At 37.1% G+C, this 27,015-nt stretch overlaps 1 protein-coding gene across 1 annotated transcript in view; it reads right to left on the minus strand.

Moving 5' to 3' along the window:
* Positions 1-27,015, minus strand: part of NDUFS4 (NADH:ubiquinone oxidoreductase subunit S4) — a 46,676-nt gene that overhangs the window by 18,011 nt on the left and 1,650 nt on the right. Inside the window, exon 2 of the mRNA XM_071425425.1 lies at positions 8,533-8,611. Coding sequence (XP_071281526.1) covers positions 8,533-8,611 — 79 coding nt within the window. The remainder of the gene's footprint in view (positions 1-8,532; positions 8,612-27,015) is intronic.

Below are 27,015 nucleotides of genomic sequence, written 5' to 3' on the forward strand. Positions count from 1 at the left end.
TTTCCCTTCTGACTTGATAAAATGGTTCAGCTAGGCCTTCATGACTAGAACCAGCTTTCATGTCTATACAAGAAACTTAGGATTTGTGGTTTTCTAGCCTTTCTTAGGCTGGGATTTGTGGTTTAATTCTACAACTTAGTACTACAGAAATGCAGAAAGACCCACTTGAATGCACAGAAAAACTAGCAATGTACAGGGAATTTAATCACTATTCCTGGCAACACAAGAAGAATTCATGTCATCTACAGTAATAACATAACATGGGATACTAACTTGGGTTTTTTAGATAATGGAACTGTTTTATGAGAACATGGACATACCCTCCTTTAAAAACAAAAACTATTGAACAAAACAGCTCTAAAAAATGAAGTTATTTCTTACTCCTGTTGATTACTTGGTTGTATCAATGACTCTTATTCTTTCTAGCAGATTAGAAACATGGTTTGCATATTTAGACTTCCAAAGCCAAGCAGGTGTTTAGATGTTGAATAACCCTTTGGAAACCAAACTAAACATGACACAATGATGCTCCTTTAATTTGTTCTGAGCAGCCATCACAGCAAACTCTTTGAAAGCATTATTCATTCACAGAAAATTAAATACTATGTAATGAAATAAAAAAAAACCAACCCTACATACTCTTCAAAAAAACATACTTTGACCAAGTGCACTAGACTGAGCCTTGAAATTTTTGCACAATAACGCTGTATGAAGGAAGCTCAGACAAAACAGACACTCAGAAGGGTTGTGTAACCTCAATTGCAAACACTCCTCCTTCCAACAGCCAGCAGAGAGAGCACTACTATGTACCAAAAGAAAAGACTCTCAGACCAAGGAAATACAATTCCTTTACCCCAGCCTAAACCCAAAATAAACCTACATAGGGATGAGAGGGAAATTGCTCTCATGGATACAACGATCCTGTCACTTTATATACATGGTTCTGAGCTACCTGCAAAATGTAGTTTTCTAAACTGAACACCAGAAGTATCTTCAACTGAATTTTAGTAATATAGCAATATTTATTGCTGTTAGAAGACAGATAAAGGTGATGGCAATTTCTACGTTGACTGTCAGAGTTACAGATAGCTTCTTCATCACAGGGAGTAACTTGTTGCCTACAGACATTCTTACAGAAAGCACTTTATCACACAATTGGGCTTTCTAAACCACTGCAAGCCTCACTGAACTACAGCTGCTTACAAAAACAAGTTGTAGCAAGTAATACAGACTGAATTGAGTTAGGATATTCCAACTAAGAAGGGATTTAATTGCCAAACAGCAAAATATAATAAATAAGCAGTATTTAAAGTATGTACATAACTAGACAAACTGGTAACTACAACTGAGCTTCTACTGTAATTAAGCCCAAATGCAACTACCAACCATAAATATAAAGAAGAATATGTTTAATTATTTCAATTAGAAACAAACAAAAAAATAATGTTTAGAAACAAATATGTACTCTGGCAGACCAGAACGGTGTACGCGAAGTAAGAAAAGTTATCAGCATCTCCAGAGTCATTAAACCCTTCAAATATTACACTTCACTTAATCTGCTTTTTTAAGTTAAACAAAGTTTTTTCCTCCCCAAAGTAGTATTTCTTAATCTTCACTGGATGAGGGGAGAGTGGACATGGTATAACAGAGAAATAGAAAAACAACTTTTTAATCTATTATGTTTTGGAGCAAAATGCAGTTTCACACATAAACTATCAGTGACTGCAGAGTAAAGGCCTTTCAACATTTAACCCTATGCAAGTCCACTCTTAAATTAGACAGTTTTATTAATGTAGATGTGCATTTTCACTTCCTAATGGTCTTCCCTTTTGAATATTTCACTTTTATTGAAATAATTGAAGTTTGAAATAATTCTAGAATGTAGTTTTATATCTTAGTCATCCTCTAGCATCTTTCAAACATCAGATCAGTTAAACGCAGAACTGAGATGACCAAAGGCAAACAAAACACTTTTTAAAATTTGAATCTCAAGTACAACACAGTTCAAATAAGCTGATCACCTGCTTACTTGACACAACCATGATCGAAGAAAGTACTTCTCCATATCACAGGCTTCATATGCAAAGCCCCTCTGTGCAAAACTAGAAACTGTTTCTCAAAACATATTTGCAAAGTAAAGGATGGAAAAAAAATCTTTATTAGCCTAATTTTACATAACAGCTTTATTATTTTTTAATAATTTTCTACTATTCTGAAGCAAGCTGCTAATCTAATTTAGAGAAAAAAAATCAAGAAAAGGAAGACAAGCCAAAGGAGGAAATTTGAGGCTAGAGGGAGGGAATGAGTAAGTCTAAACCCCCAAAGAAATTACCATCCTCGTCCTGTGTATGCTTTGAATATGACAAGTCCTTATCAGAGCTATACATATAAAGTACAGAAAAACTTGACAGTTAGATTCCTCATCTACAGAGCAACACTGTCCTAAATTGAATCCTTTATGGTAGCCACTTGAATAAATACTACAGCTAGAATGGATTAAATGAAAGATTATTGTAAATTCTTTTATTCCATTAAGGTAATTTAGGAACAGCTTCAACTCACCCTTAAGGAATTAACCCACAATGGGTTAACAGCATTTTAAAAACCAAAACACAGAACATCCAGTATATCCTTATTGTTTAACATAGTGGTAATGCTTGCAGAATTCTTGGCTGAAATAGTAGTTTCAATAAAAGAAAATCTAGTAAGACTGTCCTTAATAAATACATACTTTGCCAAGTGTTTCTCTTCACTGAGTTGCAAAAACAGCTCCTACACACAGTCTTCAATGCAATGTCACACTGTCTCACACATAATTTTATGACACATTACTGCTTTGGTTTTCAGAGTAGTGTATTATATACTCTCAGTTCTTGGGAAAGCAATGATTATACTTTAAAATGCATGTTAAAGTGTGATTTGCTATGTCCTTTGTTTCATAGCACAGTAGACTATCAGACTGAGTTTTGAAGAAGTTTCATCATTCCAGACTATTTTTCACTTGTTTGTATATTTTACTTTGAGCTGCAGTATTATCACTGTTTATTACAGTAAAGTCTAGGGTTCTTTAATCAAACAAAGATTATACAATTTCACTAATTTTTAATCCTAGCCAAAATTGGGATTTGGATGGTGAACAAACTATGACTCAATCCTGAAAACACTGTGTGATGTTTGCTAATAACACAAGTCTTCTAGAAAAAATGGACTGGAGTGTTTTCACAACTTTTTTGCGGAAAAGGTTCATATTCTGAGAATTCTATTAATACACTGTTACTCCTGAATTATCTAGCAGTAAAGATTTAAAACAGACACTAAATCATACCTCTACACAGCCAAAAGGAAGCTGCTAAGATTCTTTACACAGATATCACAATAATTATTAGAGTCACAGAAATCACTGCAAAGGCCTGTAAGATAATTGAATTCAATTGTTAACTCAGCACAGCTAAGCCCATCACTAAACTATGTTCTGAAGAGCCACATCTACACATCTTTTATACATCTCCAGGAATGGCGACTCAACCACATCCCGAGGCAGGCTGTTCCAATGCTTTACACCATTTCCTGTGAAGAAATTTTTCCTAATATCCAACCCATTTCCTCTTCTCCTATCAACTGCTGCTTAAGAGAAGAGACCAATCCCACCTATGTCCTCCTTCCAAGTAATTACTTGGATACAATGATGCGTGCTCTGAGCTTCCTTTTCTCCAAGCTGAACACCCCCAGCTCCCTCAGTAAATACCATCATTTCCCCAGCTCTGTTGCCCTTCTCTGCACTCACTCCAGCCCCTCAACGTCTTTCCTGGAGTCTTTCCGGAGGGGCCCAGAGCTGGACCCAGCACTGGAGGTGAGGCCTCAGCAGTGCCCAGCACAGGGGGACAATCCCTGCCCTGGCCCTGCTGGCCACAGCATTGCTGATCCAGGCCAGGATGCCATTGGCCTTCTTGGCCACCTGGGCACAGCCTGCCTCATGTTCAGCTGCTCTCACCAGCACCCCCAGGTCCTTTTTCAGTCACTCTTCCCCAGCTTGTGGCACTGCCTGGGGTTGTTGTGACCCAAGAGCAGGACTTAGGTCTTGATGAACTTCACACCACTGGCCTTGACCAAGCAATCAGCCTGCCCAGATGTCTCTACAGAGCCCTCCTACCTTCCAGCAGATGAACACTCCTGTTCAAGTTAGTGGCATCTACAAACTGACTCAGGGTACACTCGATCCCCGTGACCAGATCATCAATACAGATATCAAACAGGACTGGCTCTGATACTGAGCCCTGGGGAATACCATTTATGACAGTACCAACTGGACTTAACTTCATCCACCACCACTCTCTGGACTTGGTCTTTCAGTATTTAACTCTTGACCATCCAGGCTTCCCCTGAGTGAAAAGTACACCCATCTGGGCCATGGGCAGGTATTTTTTTTTCAGGAGGAAGATGTGGGAAAGGATTTACTAAAATTCATGTAGATGACATCATGGCCTTTTCTTCATCCACACTGACTTACATCACTGGCCTAGGCTGCTGAGCAGTATATGCTGATTTTGAGTGCCCTTTCAAAAGTATGAACTGCTCACCCTCAAATAAAGGGTCAGATTTTCTGTGCCCAGTTTGGTTTATACAAGTTATCTACAGTGAGCTACACAGTCTACAGTCTGATGGAAAATGGTCCTTTACTGAGGTTCAGTACTAAGACTTCTGAACCATTACTTAGAAAAGCTTAACTAGCAGTATAGACAAAACAACTTCAGGACACACGATGAAATGTTAATAGCATCATTCTGTTTAGCCTTTCATGCTTGTAATAGTCTGCCCCTAGATGTTCTCACCATGCTGAGAAAACGATTTTAGTACCATTTAAACTGCACTGTGTAGCTCTGCCTGGAATGCTTAACCCTGTGCAGCAACTCATTTTATCTTGGCCTGATACAGAATAAAAACATCTGTGAGGTAACTACAACTCCCCAGTGACCAAGCCCTAACTGCTCGTGCAATAGTTTTTGCACTGAGCTACAGAATATATATTATTAGTTGAATATTCTGCTTTAGCAGTGCAACGGATAATTTCTGACAGTAGTTCTAATCTTGAAACATTCTTGAAATATCATCATTTAACCAATTAAAAAGTCCTTTTATTGACAGATATTGATGGGAACCTTTCAGCTGCAAATAGCAACCTCCATCAAAGTGCCTAACTCCAGCACTGACTGGGAAGCCTACTTAAAGGTTCCCAGACATGCTGAACTGATGACTTTTAGCTACACACAGTATTGGTGCACCCTACTCAAAACAACTGAAACAAATCACAGGAACTAGAATAGGTCAAATCCCCATTTTCAGGCAAAGCCATTTCAACTTTTTATAATTATAATATAATGATGTATGTTATACCATACACACAAACAGTTAAAAAATTTGGAACATTACCTGAATGAGATTTGCTGCTGACAGCCTTTGCCCTCTATAGCCCAAATTTCCTAATGCAAGCAGGGTCTTGAGAGACTACTTTTCACACAGCTATTTGTCCAGACTCTTGGAATATGACCTAATTGGTGGCCAGAGAATCAAAATGTGATGCAAGAACTGTATTTCTGTTGAGCTTTGCTCATTTTGTATGTTATTTTATTCAGGTTTTACTGTTCATTAAAAGTTATTTTATTCAGTATTCACTGAAAACAGCCAATAACTGAGACCAAGATATAATTTCTTGGATATGTTCTACATAGGCTCACCATTTAACTCCTTTTACATTAAAGAGACACACCTTTTTTCTAGTGTGACAAATGAATGTGATTTAAACTACTGGTTTTCCTACTATTTCATTAGTACTCATTCTTCTGTTGTATTCAACAGAGTAGAGTCTAGGCTGTAGTAACGAAGGGACCAAATACTGCCTAATTATTCAATCTCATGATGCTCATACATCTTCTATTTAATTTGTGTTTCTCAATACAAGGAATATTTTAGCACTGCTAGAACCAAATCATTCTGTTGAACAAGTTCTAGCATATGCATGTACAGATATGAATACAAGGTCTACAAGAGCACTGGAAATACAGATTAATTTCACTACAATATGCAGTAAAAAGTTTTCAACAACCTTAGCATTACTCTCCCAGCCTTGTAAATATCAAGTCACAGAAGAATTCAGTTTCAAAATAAGTTACAAGATGAGAGTGGCTCACAAGAATAACCATATCCCCTCTTCCACCTGTTCTTGCTCCTTCTGAAATGCAAGTAAAAGGTGATGAGGCAATGTCCAGCTTTAAAAATAAAAAAATTCAAAATATGACAAAGATGAAAAATCCATCAAAGTATGATTTGATGATTTCTAATAATCTGTAATGGAAAATAAGTATTTTTCAATTAAATGTAATGCATCAATTTCCACAGTACAGTTTAAATACAACTTGCCTGGAAATAATAGTTTTATGCTTTGTAAAATTAATTAACAGAAAACACCTGCAATATGCTAAATTAATTTCAATTGGTTGTAATTAATCATACTTAAAATTAGGGAATATACTGCAGCAACCTATAATAAGGTAAGATAGCACTCTACATTAAAATGAGATTTAACAGGTGTCTAGAGAATGCTTCTTCTAATGCTGAAAGAGTGGAAAACCACATCAAACCCTGAGACAATTTTCCTTGCTAATGTGATATAATTTTTGCCCACTAAAAGAACATGAATTTACAAATTATGGAAACTATTCCCAAACTTTAATGAAATCTACAAATGAAGTTTCTAATTTTCTGTCATTTTGTTTCAGGTCCTATAATAATCTAAAAAAGAAAAAAAAGATTTTTGCATTTAGCATGTGGACCTACGTGCACAACATGGTAAGAAAACACTATTCAGTCTAACATTTAACCTAACACTTAAAGAAATAAAGAAAAAATAAAGATAAAATAATCATTTAGAAACATTATATGTATCAACATAAAAAAACTTATAAATGCTATATGAGATCTCAAAAAACCTCAGCAAATATGATACGAGAGTTTTCAACTTGATGACAACATATAATGACGTTAGAAATATGCACTCCATGTACAGTGTATTTACAATAACACTAAAGGAACTCAATAGCTGTATTTCAGACTAGTTTCACTTTAACTCAGCTGGAAGTATAAACTCTCATAGCTAGACAGCGTAACATACAACACTAACTTTGGATAATGTACATTTGAATTCAATATGGAAGATGGAAGAGTGTTTCCTTTTTGTGGGTCTGTCTTTGCATTGTAGTCTTTTCAGACGTATGTATACATCACCCAAGGCCAGAACAGGGAAACATGAGAATTTTCAGGTGATATAAAAGTATATTTAAATATATATATGTATATATGTATTTTAACATTAAAGAACAGTACATTTAGAAGTCATTTAGGAAAATGTATGTCTACTGATTTGTTCAATCCTACTTATACAGTGACTCAGGATCTCTACAAATTTCACAATCCCAAGTTATGCAACTAGACTAGCAAGATAATCATATTTCTGAGAATAAAGTACTATTTTTTCCTTAATTTTTAAATCCAAGATTGTACAAATTCAGAAAGAAGTTTATGAAGTAACTGATTATTTTCTTTACTCGCATGTAATTATTATTGCTACATATATATACAAAGCATAAGAGAAAAAAGCCCTAAAGAGCTGTTAAAGTGTGGTTTTTTTCCAACAGCCTCTTAAACTTCAGCTGTTTCAACTCTACATAACATCACAAATGTACAATTTATAAATATAAATTCCAAAGATTTCTTAGGTAGTTCATATAGCTTCAGGGATACAAAAAAGGTACATACAATGTGAACTGTCTCGTACGTAGGATAGGAACATTCTTTTCCTGGAGATTCAAAAGCGATATGAAAACCAAGGAAAGGCATGCTTCTGCTGTGATGCATTCCCCCAAGAAGTCTTACAAAAATTATACTATTAAATAATGTAAACATAAGTGTCAGGTTGCATCTAGAGTAACAGACCACACATTATGGAAAAAGTTACAAGAAAAGATTGCCAAATTTCTGATCTGCTACTGATTAGCAGAAGAATGTTATGCATTTGTTTCCAGTTGTAATCTAACCTTCATGCATATTCAAAAGCTAGAGTGTATGTGCATAGTAACAATAATCTTCCATGATATATCTTTACACAGTATCTTGGGCACCAATGAAGAAAATTTCAGGAAGCTGGCAAATTCCGTATAATTTCACTACACAGAAAATATACCTAAACTTCAAAAAGAACAAACTTATTGTTAATTACAGCTCACACTGGTCTTTGACTAAAGTATAACAATAACAAACAAGGTACTCATCATTTTACATTGCTTAACACCTTGAATGCCATATTCATTCACATACTTATGTTTTACTGATGTTCCACTTTTAAAAGTGTATAAAGGACTGTTGCTTTGTAGTTCACATTTATATGGCTTTCCTAGAAGAACGCAGAATACCATACTGAATGCCTATTGTGCAGAAATAACCCTGAAGGCTGTATCATAGTATTCAGTAGAAAACCCTTACCAATTTTTCATCAACTGTGATGAGTTGCGTGTCTCGAGTTTGGTTCTGCGCCAGCCGCCATGTGGAAGTGCTCAGTGACCTGCAGTGCAAGACTTCAAGTTAAAAAATGATTCATGCAATGAGAAAATAGAGGCAGACAAATCTTACATAAACAAGTTACTTTAACAATATCCGTCTTGTAAAAAAAATTGAAGAGGGAGAGATGAGGGCACAAAAATCCTTTTTCTCCCCAATTAGTTCTGTCTGCTGAGTTTTTGGCAGACTCCCACTTAGCAGTTCACAACAGGCTGCACTTTATGTCAGCCTACAGGCTCTCTGTCACAGAGAGACTGCCAGTGGCAAGGACTGTACTGCTCTATATGAATGTACAGTAGCTGGTTTGTCACGAACAGACAGAAAAACACAAGGCTGCTGCAAGCATTCTGGAACTCTGATCCTTAAACTGATGGCATCAGAGGGGAAATATCCTAAATCTATTTGCAATGGTAAAGCTCCAATTCTACACATCAATAACATGACATTAACAAATTCAAAAAAACCCAAACCAATCCAAAAAAATGACTAAAACTCTAAGCTGATACTGCAAACATAGTTTTCAGGTTGGGAGTGGGCAGAACAACTATTTTCCCTTATTTCTGAATAATTTTGGGTCAGCTTATTCATTTCAAGAAATACAATTTATCTTCTTGCATAATTGCTAAATCTGTAAGATACATATGGAAACAGAGAACACAATTCCACATCACTGAATTAACTAGATTTGCACTTTGCTTACATTATGTCACTAATGACAGGCTTAGGCCCTTTGAGTACAAATCATCTTTTGGTGAAATAATGCAACAGCAGGTGAAACAAGCCAAGAAACTTAATTCTCTGACCTCATGATAGAATACCAGGTTGGAAGAGAACCTCAAGGACCATCTGTTTCAACCTTTCTTGGCAAAAGCATGGTCTAGACAAGATGGCCCAACACCCAGTCCAGCTGAATCTTTGAATTGTCCAACTCTGAGGAACCCACCACTTCCCAGGGGAGATTATTCCAATAGCTGACTGACTTAATTACACTGTGAAAAATTTTCCCTGTGTCTAACCAAAATCTCAACAGGAGTAACTTGTTCCATTAGCTTCTTTTGCATGTGACTCACTGTAAAAAGGAGTGTCCACCTTCTCTGTAACCACCTTTTAAAATACTGGAACCTGGTGATAAGTCTTTGGTCAAGACTAAACCAATCCAGTTCTTTCAGACTTTCCTCATGTGCCAGGCTTCCCTGTCCTTTGATGACCTTTGTGGCCTTTCTTTGGATCCCCTCCAGCCTGTCCATGTAGTATTTCAGGTATGGCCTGAGAAGTGCTGAGAAAAGTGGGATCATAACTTCTTCATCTCTGCTGGTTATGCTTTTGTTGATGCAACCCAGCAACCTGTTTCCTCTCTTTGCTCAGAAGCAACTGTCCACACAGACTGAGACTGTTCTCCTCAGGACCCCCAGTCCCTTACCCCAAACTTAGTCCCCAGTCGTGTAAATCCCAGACTATGCTGCAGTTCTGGATTATGATTTCCCAGGTTGAACAACAGCAACTTGCTCTTGATGAACTTCATAAGGATCTTATTAGCCCACTTTTCCAGCCTGTTTAGGTCTTCCTGCAGGGTGAATTTCCTTTCCAAAGTGTCCACTTCCCCACTCATTTTGGTATCACCAGCAAACTTTTATCAGGGTTTGCCAGGATCCCACCATGGATCACTTATGAAGAAATCAAACAGTGCTGGGCCCAAAGCTGATCCCTGGGGACCCCACCTGTAACAGGTTGCCAATGTGAAAAGGAGCGAGGCACCACCACGCTCTGAGTGCTGCCTGTCAGCCAGCTCCCCCCACTGCATGGACCACTTCACCAGTCTGTGGCACACCAGTTGTTTTGGGAGGAGGCTTTGACAAAGCATATCAAAACCCTTGGAGAAATCCAGGTAGACAACAGTGTGCTCCATATTTGATTAAGGCCATTTTAAAGAAATGAGGAACAAAAATGCAGGAATTCATTTTTCTCTACAAAAACTTTCTGAAACTAAAAAACCACAACCAAGTTCAGTTAAATATCTAATATAAATCAAAACTTTCAACACAGATTACATTCTATTAAATTATCTTCCCTCTGCCTTTAACAACTTCAAAACATCTCCAAAGCACAAAGTTTATTAACTCACCTAACTCTGTGGCATGGACAGACAGATCTATTTCTATTTAAAGTGACAAAATCTGTCAGGAAAGTTACTTTGTTTCAGAACACAGAAGTTTTCCAGTGCAGGGAAGCCAAATTATTTCATAAAAACTCAAGGTAACTACTTTGCTAGCTCAAAATCTCTGTACCAGAATGCTTCTGGCTCAATACAGCCAGTAATTTTTAAGTTGCAAATGTAAAAGAATACGTCACAAAAACAGAATAGAGAGATTCTGGAGCACTAGGAGAACAGGCTGTTACTTGGTCCTTATTAAAATACACACCAAGAGAGATGTTATCCTAAGAGCATGCTGAACAGCAGCATTACACTTGTGTTCCAGACTTAAGTAGCTAAAGCCAGAAAATGTTCAACCTTAAATAAGGAAAAAAAGCCATTGCAACAGGAAAATTAGTTTCTCCTCCACTACAATAGCTTTACTATCAAAGTAATATTCTGCAGGTATTCCTGGAACTTCATGTGATACAGTGTTCACTACATTACTTAACATCTGTCCATAAGAAAGACATTGGATTATGCAATTTAATTATTTCCTTCTCTAAAGAAAACTCATCTAGACTATGAATCAAGAAGTTCTCTGAAGCTTGTTCTGTGGAAATGTCTGATCAATATGTAAAGATTCAGGTATGTAAAGGTTGTAAAAAGGCTGATCAGGATGATACTTTTTCTTGTAATATAAATTCAGTATGAACAAAATCTAGCACAATTTAGTTTGAACATGGCTGAGAGTGGCTTGTTTTGTTTTAAACTGGAAAAACATTAATCAGCTTTAAAAAGTACAAATGCCATGCCCTTGAAAATTATTTCCACTCACCATTACATCATTAGACATTGTTTTTACTAACACCATGATAAAGAGCAGGGTAAAAACCAGATTAAAGGTGGGCAGGATCTCCTTCTGAGATGCCTCAACATTTTACACAGAGGGAGTTGGCTTTTAGCATGAGATGACTCTGTCAACTGGGATAACTTCCAAGGCATCGTACCTTATAGCTCTCCATGATATTTAGGCTAATCCTCAAAAGCATATGGACAGCTTACTAACCTAAGTCAACTTCTCCTCTTCATCATTTTTCAAAGACATTTCTGTTGACTACACAATTCTAGAAAACACACAACTGTTACAACCTTGGAAATCACAACCTTGTACACTTCTTAAATGAGCTGCCTTCTGTCCATCCCTAGACTGCAATGAAATGGACAGAACACACTTTCTCTAAGAACTTCCTAACTGAAGAGTGGTTGAAAACTGGCTTTTGGACTAGAAAAGTGAATCTCAAGTCAGTGGAGGAGAGACCTCCAGGTGAAAATACAAAAAACACCAGTTGTGCTTTAAAGATGACAGGCTGACAATATTTCTATTTGCTGCATCTCTCACAGGAAAGTAACCTGAAATTTGGAAAAACCAGCAACTCTGAAATGTCATGTGAACTTAAATACTGCTATTTGAAAGTTAATAGGAAGTGTAGCCTGATTCCCAGAATGCCTGTTCAATTTTCAGCAGGCTTCATTGCAAGTGTGTAGCTAATGTCAGGCACTAATCTGAGGACAGAACCAGGAAATGCACCTCTTTCACACAAGGCTCTCTTCTCAAACTCTGATAATGGCAACTTTATAATATCTATTATACCTTCAAGTTAAATGAATTTGCAATCTAAATCACTTAACACCTGAGTTAAACCTTTTATGTCATCCTCAACAGTACAGTAACTCTCACAAAATTATCTATTAGTATTTGCCCACATCCACCTTGACTTTTAGGTAGTTTTTCTGATGGATAATCTTGCAGAAGTCTAGAATACACATTTGCATGCAGAATCACACAATCACTGGGATGGAAGCGACCTTCAAGCTCATTGAGTACAACTCAGCCCTAACTGCAACTACAACCTCAACTGCAACTACAATTCCATTCTCCCAAGATCCTACTGCTTTTTCCTATTACTAACCTCTGGAAAGGTAATCTGATTTCTTCCTTTTCTTCATTTAAACTGTAACATTGTTTACCAAAATTTTGTCTTTACCACCTATCTCATTACTTCAGCATAGGCTTTGTTATATATATATATGCTACAAAACAATATACTTTAATGATATTTCTTGGTCTCAGTCTTAGGAGTTTTAAAAAGGTCAAAGTAACTTTTTCTTCCACTGTGAACAGTTCTTCAGTGAGGCATTGTAGAACTGGACATTACATCTAGAAATAATTATGTCTCCCATTTCTTATTTTAGAGTCTCACAATAAATGTAAAATGTCTTTTACACTGTACAGAAAAGACATGAATAGATATTCGGCAAAGACTAAACTACATGATCTTATTAAATACCTGTAACTCTTATATCAGCTCAGTAACACAGAATGAATTAATGAGGACTTCCAGAAAAAATATGTCTTTGTAGAATTCAAAACTTTCTGTAGGTACCATGTGTCCGGAAAAAACAAACGCTGTGATCAACTAACCATGTCTTCCATGATAAGTGTGTATTCCCCTTCCACCATCATCTGTAGTTGCACCAAAGTCACAAATGGTTTCCACATCCCTGCTACACAAACAAAGGAGTCCAGTGAGAAGCCACTGAAGTTCTTCAGTCTACTGGCAAACTACAATATTCATAACAGTACCAGGTCTCTCAACCATCTTTTACCACTGTGGGATAAGGACATAGCAGTTCCTTGCTGCAGGGAAGATTCTTAGGTCTTCACTTCCCTTCTTAAGTTATAGGCCCCAGCTCTGCTGAAGCCATTAACTTCTGTTGAACAGAAGAAACCAAACAGTAAAAAAATGGTCAGTGGAGGTCTTTTGTGGTATCTGAATTAAGGCATCTGACTTGAACGTATTACTTGGTTATTCTAGGTATATGTATTCAACTGCTAAAACTCAACAAATTTGACCACCGTAAATACCTGCAAAGTAACCTATGCTTAACCCCTACATAGTAAGAAGCTGCCATATTTACACAGCTTTAATTTGCCTTCTACAGAGAGCAGTGCTCTGACTAGAATGCTTACACAACATCTAGATGTGAAAACTTGTATCTACCTGACACAATTCAGTAGATGGGACTTAAAACCATTGCACAAAAACTTTTCCTTAACCTCTTTATGTAACACATTTGACTGTTTGATCTATTAGCACCCCCTTTTGGTCAGCTGTTGGAGATGTGGTAAAAAACCCCAGGTATCACCAAACAGGTAATCAGATCATAATGTATAGGTAAAACAAAGTCTTGAAGAAAGTCCCATGTACTACATGAGAAATAGACAGTCATCAAGAAATAAGTCTAAAGGACATTTTAAGTATTTTGACACTGAAAGACCAGGGCATCAGTGGATGTGAATATACGTATATGCAGAAGCCATGATGAACAATGCAATAGATTGAATATTTTTAATTTTTAGAAAACCAACCTTTTAAATATTATTGCATTTAATATTATTGCATTTCTAATAATATAAGCTTCAGAATGTACAGCCCCCATAAAAACATTAAATTCTGAAAAAAAAGAACAAAAAGAAACACCACCAGCTAACAACTTCCACAGCACCCAACCTAGTCATACACTGTGATTAAACAGATTAAATACAAATCAGTATGAAGTTCTAGCACATAAAATACAGGAAATAATGATAAAATGTTAAATACAATACAGATCACACTATTCAATATATATTTTTTTAGCCCCAACATAATGCATTTTTATAAAGGCAGCTTGCAAAGCTAAACTTGTGAGAGATTAATTTAAACACAGTGGGATAATATTTCCTTGGTATTAAAATCACTACTGTAGTTGAAGTGATAATGACTTAACAGAGTCAATGGTATTTTATTTTTACTCGGTTTCACTTACTAGTCTTACTACTTTCCAACAGAAGTAAAATATGGAACATAGTGCCAAACACTGCCTATGGCGACATGTAGTTTTTTTTTGTAGTATGAACTGCAGGATGAACTTTCATGTTGGGAGGAAAACAAAGTTCCTCATTAATAAATAATATTTTCATACTCTGATGAAGTTGGCTGATGATACTTTTTCCTTTGCCTACAAAATGATGCTAAACAGAGTAAATTATGTTTCTAAATAGATGAATGCAGTATTAATTTATCTAAACTACTGAAATTTTGGTAGTAAATTGCTGAAATTATATAAATTGAAATATAAATAAACAGACACTGCTTTTACTTGCTAATAAGTTTATATGCAATAAATTCTTTTTTTCTAGTTGTGTGTTTGGAAAACAGGGCAAGAACTGACTATGCTTTCTTGTCAGGCAAAACTTACAAAAAGAAGCAATGGTTATATAAATGTACTAAATTAACATGGAAATAAGCATTTGACTTGTGGTTTGGAACTTTGAAGTTAAATATTAAGTTAACCTGTTTTTACAAATACTAAACTACAGGCCTGTCAGTCTCACTTCAGTGCCTGGTAAAGTTCTGGAGAAGACCATTCTGAGAATTACTGAAAAACACCTGAAGGACAGTCACAGCCAGCACAGCTTCATGAAGGAACAGTTCTGCTTGACAATTTCCTTTTATGACAAGGTAACACACCTAGCTGCTCAAGAGAAGCCAGCTGATGTGATCTTTCTGGATTTCAACAAAGCTTTCAATAGTGTCCCTCACAGGATCCTTCTGGACAAAATGTCCAGCTCACAGCTAGACAAACACATCATGGGATGGGTGAGAGCTGGCTCATGGGTTGGGCACAAAGGGTTACAGTGAATGGGGTGGTATCAGACTGGGGACCTGTCACTAGGGGGGCTCCACAGAACTTCATCTTAGGCCCTAAAACTTTCAACATCTTCATTAACAACCTGGATGCAGGACTGGAAGGGATACCAAGTAAATTTGACAATGATACTAAATTGGGAGGAGCTGTTAAAGGCAGAGAAGCTGCACAGAGGGATCTTGACAATCAGAAGAACTGACAATCACAAACCAGATTAAATTTAACATGGGCAAGTCCTGGATTCTGCCCCTGGGATGGGGCAGCCCTGGATGTACAGACAGACTGGTGAATGAGAGGCTGCACAGCAGTGCCATGGAAAGGGCCCTGGGGCTCTGGTCCATGGCAAGTTGAACATGAGCCAGCAGTGCCCTGGCAGCCAGGAGGGCCAAGCGTGTCCTGGGGGCATCAGGGACAGCATCACCAGCCAGGCAAGGGAGGGGATTGTCCTGCTCTGCTCTGCACTGGGGCAGCCTCACCTCCAGTGCTGGGGGCACTTTTGGGAACCCCCATATAAGAAGGTCATAAAGCTATTAGAGAATGCCCACAGGAGGGCGAAGGAGCTGTTGAAGGGTCTTGAAGGGAAGCTACATGAGAAGCAGCTTGGTCTGTTCAACCTGAGGGAGAATGAAGAGACCACGTTGCAGTCTGCAACTTCCTTGTGAGAGGACATAGAGGGAAGGCACTGATCTCTTCACTGTGGTGACAGTACTTGAGGGAACAACATGAAGCTGTGTCAGGGAAGGTTTAGGTTGGATATCAGGAAAAGGTTCCTCACACAGAGGAGTGCTGGGCACTGCCACGGAAGTGGTCAAAGCACCAAGCGAGACAGAGCTCAAGAGGTGTTTGGACAAGGCACTCAGGCACGTGGGTGTGACCCCTCCTGTACAGGGCCAGGAGCTGGACTCACTGATACTTGTGGATCCCTTCCAACCCAGAATACTCTATAATTCTTTGAAATTAGCTACATTTTCAAGTAGTGAATACATCATCACATAGAAAATAATAAAATTTTAGTTATTTTAGATTCTACTTTAATTATCCCACAGGTGAGAAAATGATGTTGACCTGCTATATTCAAACATGTATCAGCTGAAGAACCACTGACAATGTAAAGAAATGCTCCTTCCAGAACTACCACAGGACCAGAGCACTATATCCACCCCTGCAGCCTAGTGGATTATTCAGGACACAAGTCAGTTCTGCGAAGACATGAACTGCCCACCACCAGTTTTCTTCATTTAATCAGATTTCTTGCAGTCAAGACATAATAAAGAAGGTAACCTCTGACCTAGTACCATGCCTGCACTTTCCTTGACTCAAACAGAGCCCATTTGAGCAGCCAGCTAACTGAGGTGACATGACTGGGTGCACAACAAAGACCAGTCCTTCAGAAGGCTCCATATGAGGCAGACAGTATGTCCAGGCTGGCTCAGCCACTCCTCTGCCACTCCTGCAGAGCTGGTGTCTTTTGAGATTTTGAGTATAAGCTTATGCATAATGCAAACAGCTTGAGCTGAGGAAAAGTTCAGCCAAAAATCCACAGAGCTAGCCTGAAGGTTCAAGTCAGCGCACTCACAAGCAACAGCTGCACATCCTGAAACAGTTCTCTGCAAGTCTCAGGCTGGTATCAAAACATTTCTTGAAGTGCTTAGATACAAACTGAGTCATTACTTGCAACTAAACTTCTAAAAAATGTCATGTCAGTGCTCCTTGACCCTCACATGCACATGACTCAGAGCACACCAGTGGTCTCTGACAGATTACAGAAAATAGATTAGAACACTTTTGAGAGAGGGGCTTAACATGTTAAAAACAAAATTACTCAAAATTATTTAAACATTTTTGGTTTAGAAATAAAAGAACTCATTATGAAAGGAGATCAGGTACACTACATTTAGAGCAATATAATACCTAATTTGTAAGATGTCCAACAGCTATCAGGTCACGGGAACTCTGAATTACTGCCACCCATACAGTTGCTAATAAAGCATTTCATTACACACTACTCTCCAAACTGGAACACCTAATCTTAGGAATTAACCTCAGTTCACAATCTGAAAGCAGCAGGCTGCTGAGAACCAGAAACTTCTTACAGGCAAGTTATTTGGAAGACATATAATACTAGAAATGTTGCACAGCCCATAACAACTATCAACTAAATTACATTCTCTAGTTAGAAAGCCTAATAAAGTTAAAAAAGAAGAGAGAAAAGTTGTGTAGGGTGTAAAGATAAAATACCCAGGTGACACATTTGCTTTCTTTGTGCTTTCTAAATGTCAAACTCCCCACACACATATTCAGGCATTCATAGAACTTGACAAAACTAAAAACTATGCTCTCTTTATAGAAGGAACAACAGAAGTCAAAGGGTTTCATTTCAAAACTGTGCGGAATGAAACTAATGTCCCACATCCCACCTCTGTCTGATTTTGTGCATTTTGAAAAAGAGCCTTTGAATCATGTTAACATTAAACAGAAAAACAGAGTAAAGATTCCTCTGTGTTTGCAAACTGGTTTAAGGCATAGCATGGTCCTGTATTTCACCCCTATCCACTCCTATTGATTTAGCCCTTCAATCTGACTGCATTTACTAGCTAAATTAATTCTTATTCTAATAATCCAAGGCCTGCAAAACACAGCATATATATTGAGAGAGATATATATATATGTGTGTATGCATATCTATGTGTATATATACATATATACATATATAAAAGGCAACTTCTTTCTTATTTAATGTTCTCAAACACTTGAACCCTAAACTACAACACAAAAAGGAATTCTTTTAACTGTTACTGGAAAACTACATCTTGGTTTATAATGGTTCGTGAAAGTCAAATAAGCTATTTGGCAAGTAAGCCTTAGCTGTTGGGCAGCTATGACAAACTGTATTTAAGAGCTATATATTAATGTTTGTAGTACAAGCCAGTTAGAGAAAGCCAAATGCTTTACAAATGGAACATGACCTACAGGTTTCTTTTCAAAACTGTGTGCTCTTAGGAGTTGTTCTAGATGAGAACGGGATAATCTAGGTAACATTATTCTGCATTATTTAATTTCACACTAGCTTTGTGAACTTCACCTTGTCTCAGCTACCTTTCTCTTTAATTTCCTTTCTGACACTTTGTCCTCAATTCCCCTTTGAACTGTTGCCATTCCTCAGCTATCATGTACCTTAGCTACACTCCAAGTCACACACCTCAGTCACACCACTCGATCTGTCAGCCCACATGGTTCTTATACAGCTCTGAGGAGAAAAATCTCCATGATACTTCAATAAATTTTTGACTACCGAGTTATACTCAGAGAAGATACACCAATGGTGCCACCTTATTTGTAAGAACATAGTCTGAGTTTTTAAGTGCTCTAACACCGACAGTCTGAAGACAAACTCTCTCAGACCACCCATCAGGACACTAAGGGCAGCAGCAGGTCTTAATGGCCATGACCAGCCTCATACAGGGCCTCCATGAACATCCCCTACCTGTGGCCCTGGAGTTCCATTTAAAAGCTCAACTTTGGGTCTTCAGCCCTTGCTGAAGTGGTATCATTAGGTGCACCCACCTCCAGCCCTGGTTCTGGCTCTTGCCCTGGTCAGTAAGGGCACTGTCCCTGCTGGGGTCACCCTCACTTCCCAGCTTGCCTTACCTTCTGGAGTACACAGCTTTTGATGCTCCTTGACACTTTGCTTGTCATTAATTCCTATCAGATAAAATAAAATACAATACTTGTTTTTTTTCCAGTCTATGCAATTAATCTGCACTTGGTTTTCAGCCTCATATTGCAACCAAATCAAAGAACTTAATTTTTATGTAGTCTCTCTATAATGACTGATTTTAAATCTTACCTTGTTTTAAAATGATACTAACCACACAAACTTTTAGTTGTGGGTACTGCCTTCTACAATATACATCTGAGATGAAAACAAATGGCTGGCTGCAGTGTAAGCAACCTATGTGTTTCCCACAGGAGTTTTGAAAAAAAAAATTATCACATCAAAACTATAACTCCTATTCTACACACAAGTGCAAGCAACAATGGCACTAGCTAGGGAAAAAAAACTTCCTTTCTTTTGCATACAGCATCAGCATCTGCAGTCTTGGAACAATTATTCTTTAAATCGATGGACAAATTACTGTGCACTTCAAGAAAAATATAATGAAAATACCAAGCTACATAAAAGAAAGCTTGAATGCCCTGTTTTTCCATAATTATCTGATTTAATTTTATTTTCACCTGTCATTATTTATTAATGTAAACACACTTCAGAAGCATTTTTGAGAACTCACCTTTGAGAATAAAAATAACCTCATCAGCTACCCTATTTGTGTGTTCACTTGTGCATCAATCCTCATACACTGATCCCCTCCTCCTCCACTAGTACTATTCTTTCTTACTTTTCATATTCTTACTATCTAATCAGCTGTTAGCTCTCTCTCTAAAAGGAGACTGCAAGTATTGATATTACTCACGCTTTTATAAAGCCTTAAGGTAACACTGATGCTTTTGAAGCAAACCTCATTCTTGAATTTCAGTTCAAATAACATGCAGATTATTTGTCTCTTTCTCTGGTAGGCATCAACACTGGCATATGAAAATATACCACTCTTACAGAATTTTCCTTCCAATAACTTACCACAGCAGATGCAAATACTCCTTGAATATGTGACAGAACGGTCAAAGCTACTGCATGAAGAGCTTTCTGCCTTTTTCCTTAATTTGAAATGCAGCAAAAAGATGATACATTGTAACTTCTGAAAATGCAATATCCATAAAAATCTTAGCTTAAAACTACTGAAATCTATAAAAAATATGAAGAACTGAACAGCTCTCATCTGCAACAGAAGTTTAGTTTGGACTTCAATATAAATAGCATCACTAACACTTAGCGGATTACTTCATTAACATTTAGCAGAAGATTACTTCAATAGACTGATCACAAATGACAATGCCAGAGGTGTTCACATATAAAATAAACATTCATAAAAGGTCTAAAAATATTTGCATCAAATACATAAAGTGTGACTTTAAAAAAGGGAACAGGACTTGTTTATGAACTCTTTCATGTTAAGACCCCAGTAATAAGCAGCTGCAAGAACTGTTTGCCCACACACATTCTGGAGCTGCCTACAGACTCTCTTGTTGAGTCAAAAGTTACTTAACTTCTTCAAAATCTGTCATGGGTCAAAGGGAGATTCAGACAGAAACTACTGCAGCCAGAAAGAGCTAAGTAAATAGTACCTAAACATACTATTACACTGCCAGGAGAGAACAACTGCCCTTTGAAACTCAGACAAAAATAATACCATTAATTTCTTAGGAAATATGAAAATAAACATTTTAAAGAAGATAATGTGAACTCTTCAGCTTACCTCCTGCTAGTTTAGAGATTTCTTTTTTTAGAAACAAAAAAGGATGCGATCTTAAGATACTTCAGAGGTATATTTTCTAACACGGTCAGAATCAAATGCTTACAAATGAATTTTAAAAATGTAGCAAAATCCACTGTACTATCATAAGAATGAAAACCTATACATGGGTAAAACATATAAAACATTTAGCTATTAAGGATCATACAAATTTACTGAAATTATTAGTATAAAATAGGAGTTGTTAAACTTGGGGTTTTTTTAAAACTAGTTGTGTGTAGGTTCACGCTTCCCTGCTAATTATAAAACTCTCAGCATTTCGTCTCCTAAAACAGTCAATTACATCTAAGATGGACAATAATAAGGTCAATTGAGTCAAAATGCTCAAACCTATAGTAAGGCAAAATCAAGGCAATTTTTAAAATCCAAATAGCTGTATTTTTCCACTGTGAATTAAATCTGTTGAACATGTTATATTAAGCCTGCATCAATAAAGCAAATTTTATTATTTTGGTAACACAGATTTGAAACACTGTCCATTGACAGTTGGCATAATTATTCCCTTTCCCCATGTATCCATCTGGTATTTCATAATCTTACTACTGACTAATTTATTTGACAAAAAATGTGGTTCAACTTAGTGCAACAAGTTCTACAATTACATTTCTCAAACTCTGAGATATCAAATATTTGGTATTAGGATATACCAACATGAAGGTCTTTTCTGTAAGAATGTTTGAGGGATTTTCTTGAAAATAAAGGGTCATTTTTCAAATATAGTGTTAGATTCTATTTTAAATTGTCTAGTCCCTGAAGGAAAGTATTATGTCCTTCTGTTTTAAGATACCATTGCCAACAAATTTCACCTCGACCCTACAAAGCTTTTTTGAGGGTTTGTTTGTTTGTTGTTTTGGTGCAGTTTTGAGGGTTAAATTCTATCCCTATTCCACTTCAAATATTCTAAGTAGAGAGAAGATTATTAGGTTCTCAAATCAGTAAATTTTTGAAAAAAGTTATTATCACATGTAACAACACTTTTTCAAAAGTATGCCAGACTTTATGTAAGCAAGTTACAGTTCTGATCCCACAGTGGTTAGCTGCCACAAAAGTGATTAGAAGAGCATTCAGTTGTTTTAGTGGAGAAGGAAGTACATTGCTTATTTACTAGTTAGCTTTCAACAAAATATACCTTACACATCTGTCTGCTTGTCTCTGTTTAACCTTTACTTTCTGAAAAATGCAATTTCTCCCCTCTGGGTTTCCAATTCCAACACTGAAGGAACTGAATGTAAATAAAATAAGTCACCCAAGTCATATGATCAATAAGAAAGAACAATCTAAGAAGCCTTATCAGGAATATTTTGCTGTCATGATGCAAGTTCTACTTAGTCCTCCATAAGCACATCAGAAAAACAGCCATTTCCAGAACAACACATCTCCTCCTTGCCCCCTTCTCAAACTTTGCCTCTCCCAAACTTTTTTTCTTATCTGCCCCTCTTACTTGCACATCTTCCTAACTATCCTCTTTCTCCTCTAGACGAATTCTGAAAATATGCAAACTTTCACAAACATTACAGGAATCCCATACACTTTAAGAACTCAGATGAATCTGAGCTCACCACTAAACTACACAATACATGGCATTTTTCACTTTTTCACTGGGATGGAATTGTTCACATTGACAGCACCATTCTACTGCTCCCATGCTTCATTAAATCCAACATCTTCATTACTCCATGGGGGCCTTCCAAAGCTTACTCTTTCCACTCCAAAAGAATCAAGGAGCACTCCTATACCCTACTTCCAATAAAGCCAAACAGAGAAGGCAAAAGAAGGAAATCTAAGACACCCTTCTGGTTCACCATAACTACTTTGATATTTTCATAACGGTGCATACCCATGAACACAACAGACTCGAGTAAATTATCCTGTTGCAACTACTCAAGTAGTTGCATCAGCTGCTGATGGATTAGCAGCTTTGAGATACTACCTAAAATACTGCAAAGGGACTGAAGTCATCCTCCTTACCAGAAATTTCCCCCTCTCTTCATCAAAGCATGCAAAATGGTTGTGGAAAGAGGGTTGTCCTTCACAAGAGCCAGACACGAGCCATTGTCAAAGGACCTGTGACTATAACAAATAACCACTGATATTGCTTTCAGTCACAGTGAACAGGCAAGACTCGGCTCCTACACCCTCTCTTAACCACACAATCACTATTTGAACAGTGTGGATAAGAGTGAAAAGGAGTAGTTTTTAAAGGAATTATGCACTTCAGACACACGAAATACCTACTCCCAAACTATGGCTTCAGGGTGTCTGCAAGACCAGACAACACTCACTGATGCCTTAGAGTTTTGTTTTTAAACTCATGCTCATTAAGTGTATGAACTATAGTGGATTTCATCTTTTTCTCCCCTTGTCTATGTCTATTTGTCTCTCCATATCTTTCACCTTGAGTCTTCTCTAATGCTCCATGTCATCACACTCTCACAAGCAAAAAAAACTGCTGGTTTTATTCCAGATTTCAGTTTACTCCAGTGCTATTAAGAGTCTCAGTAAGATACTGAGACTCACTGTACTTGCTCTGATACACATTACAACCAAAATACTTACTTAAGATAAAATTGTAAAATTCTAGCAAAATACATATTTTAAAAGCCAAATACATCTTTTTTTCCTGGTAAATAACCAAAATGAAACTATCTATAAACACTTCTTATACAGCTAAAGCAAGACTAAAAAAAGACTGCTTTTTCTCCTGGTCTTTAAATTTTATTCCAGGTTCTCTGCGTAGATCATATCAGTCACTGGAAGTAATTTTAACCAAGATAAATGATACAGAACTATGTTTTTTATTAATGAAAACCAAAGCTTCTGATGTGTCTGAGCCTGACAACACCACACATACTTTTATATATTTTGTGGTATAAAGGAAACAGCAGTCATGTATTACAGATGGATGAAATAATAAATAATACAACTTCTGCAACATGCTGCCTATTCCAGACTTGACAGAAACTTCTCACTGGCTAGCACTAACACTGCTGAAATAGTGTTGCTATTAGCCATATTCAGTCAGGACTTTGTACATCTTTAAACGGCTCTCTGCTGGTTTCTACCCAGACCTGGCTCCGCAAAGTCTACCAAGCCATATTTTAACATGTCCTTTGGAATTGACATGCAAGAAAAATGTCAATATTATTTCATTAAAGAAAAAGAACCAAACAATAACACAAAAGAGTAAGCTATTATCTTGCAGAATTATTTTTTTTTTAAATTTAGTAAGCATTTTCTCTATTTTTCATAGAAGGACAGGATAAAAAATTAAGACAGGAGTTTTTTTCTGTTTTATAAGTCCTTTATTTTACCACAAAAATGGCTTCTCCCTTATCTTCTTGAGGGGGAAGCCTGCTTATAAAGACAGTAACTCAAGACTGAGATATAAATGGCATCCCAGATTTCCTCAGTTTTTTGAAAATTACTCAATAATAGGCTTTGTACTACACAAGTGTCCATAATTCTTTACTTTCATAACCTCAGATATCCATTTATGATTGTGTCAGAGACAGAAGACAAGTCTAAGGCCTGCCGTATTTGTCTGCTATGGTATAGGAAGACAGGATAATGTAAAAGACGTCATGATTAGTTGGTAAGACTAACCTTCAGTAATGAAACTATGTATCAGTCACCTGGTGGGATTCATCCTGTCAAAGGGGAATAACACACAATTAAACTGTTGTTGGCATGGAGGTGTGATCATGGGCTGTTACGATCTCATCTCATGCAGTGGCCCTGCGTGAGATGATGCTGGAACTGGCCACTCCTGAGGAGGTGATACAAGGGGTGGTTCTGGGGTGGACGGAGAGGATGACATGATGCATGCAGTTTTCATCCAGGGGATGTCCTGAAGGTGCACAGTCTGCCTGCCCCCCCTGCCTGAGCGCCACACTCCATCTCCTCCTACTCAGCAGCTTCTCAAACATTCAGGGGTTGGTATGTATTTATGCAAAAGTGACTAACAAAATTGACTTGCTTTGCAATTCCTATTGTGTCCTGAGTTTTTTGTGCATGGGCATCCTCCTGAACCCATAACAATGATGAACCAGAAAAACATTTGCTGTCATACTCAGAGTCTTCACAATAGCATTACAAGAGGAAGGTAACACATTTTGAAAACCACTAAAAAGTGACATGAAAAATTCATTATCATGAAATGCAGAGAGCATGTGGCCGTACTATACCTACACACAAAACATTCTTCTACTACAGCAAGAGGAGTAAATTCTGACTCAAATATATTGTGACAAAAAGGGCTTCTCAGAAGCACTCTGAAGTGTCTTAGAAACAAATATCTGATTCCCAGTTCAGCAGGAATTTGTTTGACGTTTTCTTTTCCAGCTTCAACTGTCTCTATTTCTAATGGAAGGAAACACTGCAATCTTTTAGGTCAAACTAGTGAGAGCATGTTCAACATAATTTCAAGCCATCTGAAAACTTCACAGCATGAAAGGTTCAAAATAGTTTTTAAGCAAAGGAGACACTTTTACTTTCTCAATCATCTAGGGACTCGGTAACCCCTGCTTAAGTGATTTAAAACAAGCACTCAGGACTTCATAAAGATATGAGGAATGTTGCTGCACGTTCTCTTAATTTCAGATTGAACACTTATGTCCATATTGTGGAAAAAGCCAGTACCAGTTTAGAATCATTGGGCAGCTTGGGCATGTGTACATTAAAGTGCCTAAGTATGTCCCAATAAAAGCAGTATTTGTGCTAGATGATGTCATAAAATTTCTAAGAACCAAATATCACTAACAGAAATCAGAACAGAATCTCTCTTGTAACTCTTGGGAAGTGACCACATTATTATTTAATTGAACTTCTGAAAACTGGAGCACTATAAGAAGTTTCACATGCAAAAATCTACAGAAAAATGCACTGCAAATAAAGATACATCTTGAATGCTTAAAATTCAATCTTACAGTCCAAACAATAAGCTATATTACTCTCACAACCTAATTTAAGCAAGTAACATGAAACTTGCATTAAGTTTTACCCAACAGCCTAAGTAAACAAAAGTGTAGGGCTGGAGTGATATAAGAGTCATTCAAATGCCCTCACAGTTGACAGTTCCAGAATCCTCTTAGGTCATCTCCTAAGAACACCAATAATTTTTATTGTTAGTAATTGTAACATCTGTATTTACTTAAAGATACACATCTAGCACACTGGTTATAACACACTCTTTCTACAGTTTGACAATGACAGAGATTACTCCACTAAAAATTAGACAGACAAATACTTCCAAACAAAGAGACTACTTCTACCAAATTGCATCTGTCAAAATACTTTTCTGAAAGGAAACCAGTATTGCAGGATTTATACATCCAATTGCAAGATATGCAGCAAACTACTGGTTTCTCCAAGAAGTAGTCTTTTGGATAGCTGCTGATCACTTCAGCTGGAAAATAAGTTTAAGTGGTCTTTGGTAAATGTTCAGTTCTGTGAGGTCAGGAGATGTGAGACAATAAAGCTAAAAATGGGACTTGTACAATGGCAAATTTTGAGGCATCTATCTGTATACATAAATTTATATAGGTTTCTGATGAAATACAAAGAATTACATGCTCTGCATGAAAGATTATACTGTATGTATCAAAGGAAGACAAACACTTGCATATGAGAAGCAATACAAAGTGAAAAAGAAAGAGATACACTTTTTCCTGTCTACTTCTATCTGATTTATCACCTCACAATGAGCCCTAGGAAGACATTTTGAATTTAAAACATAGAACCCTAAATGCTCTTCTGTAATTATGTATGTTGATTCTCACTCCCAAGTAGGGAGACTACACAGCCTGGTTAAGAATAAAATTTCATAGAAATATTTTTCAAATAAATATATTTTATATGAAACAGTAATTGAGAAAAGATTTAAGTTTCAGTGCCTACCTAACCAGGGAACAATTACTTTGCAAAACTTATGCAATAAATGACAGTCCTAAGCATTCTCTCATACTGCCAAAACGATCTTATTCTGAAGTGTCTTTTCCTTCTTCCACGGAAAATTTCTCATTCTAACAACAGGGATTACAAAGCTGTGTACAAAACTTCAGGAGAAACTCATAATGCCCTCCCTCTTCTCCAAGA

Source organism: Agelaius tricolor, unplaced genomic scaffold (assembly GCF_023055355.1).
Source record: "Agelaius tricolor isolate 1412-34295 unplaced genomic scaffold, bAgeTri1.0.p SCAF_4, whole genome shotgun sequence".
Classification (NCBI taxonomy): Eukaryota; Metazoa; Chordata; class Aves; order Passeriformes; family Icteridae; genus Agelaius; species Agelaius tricolor.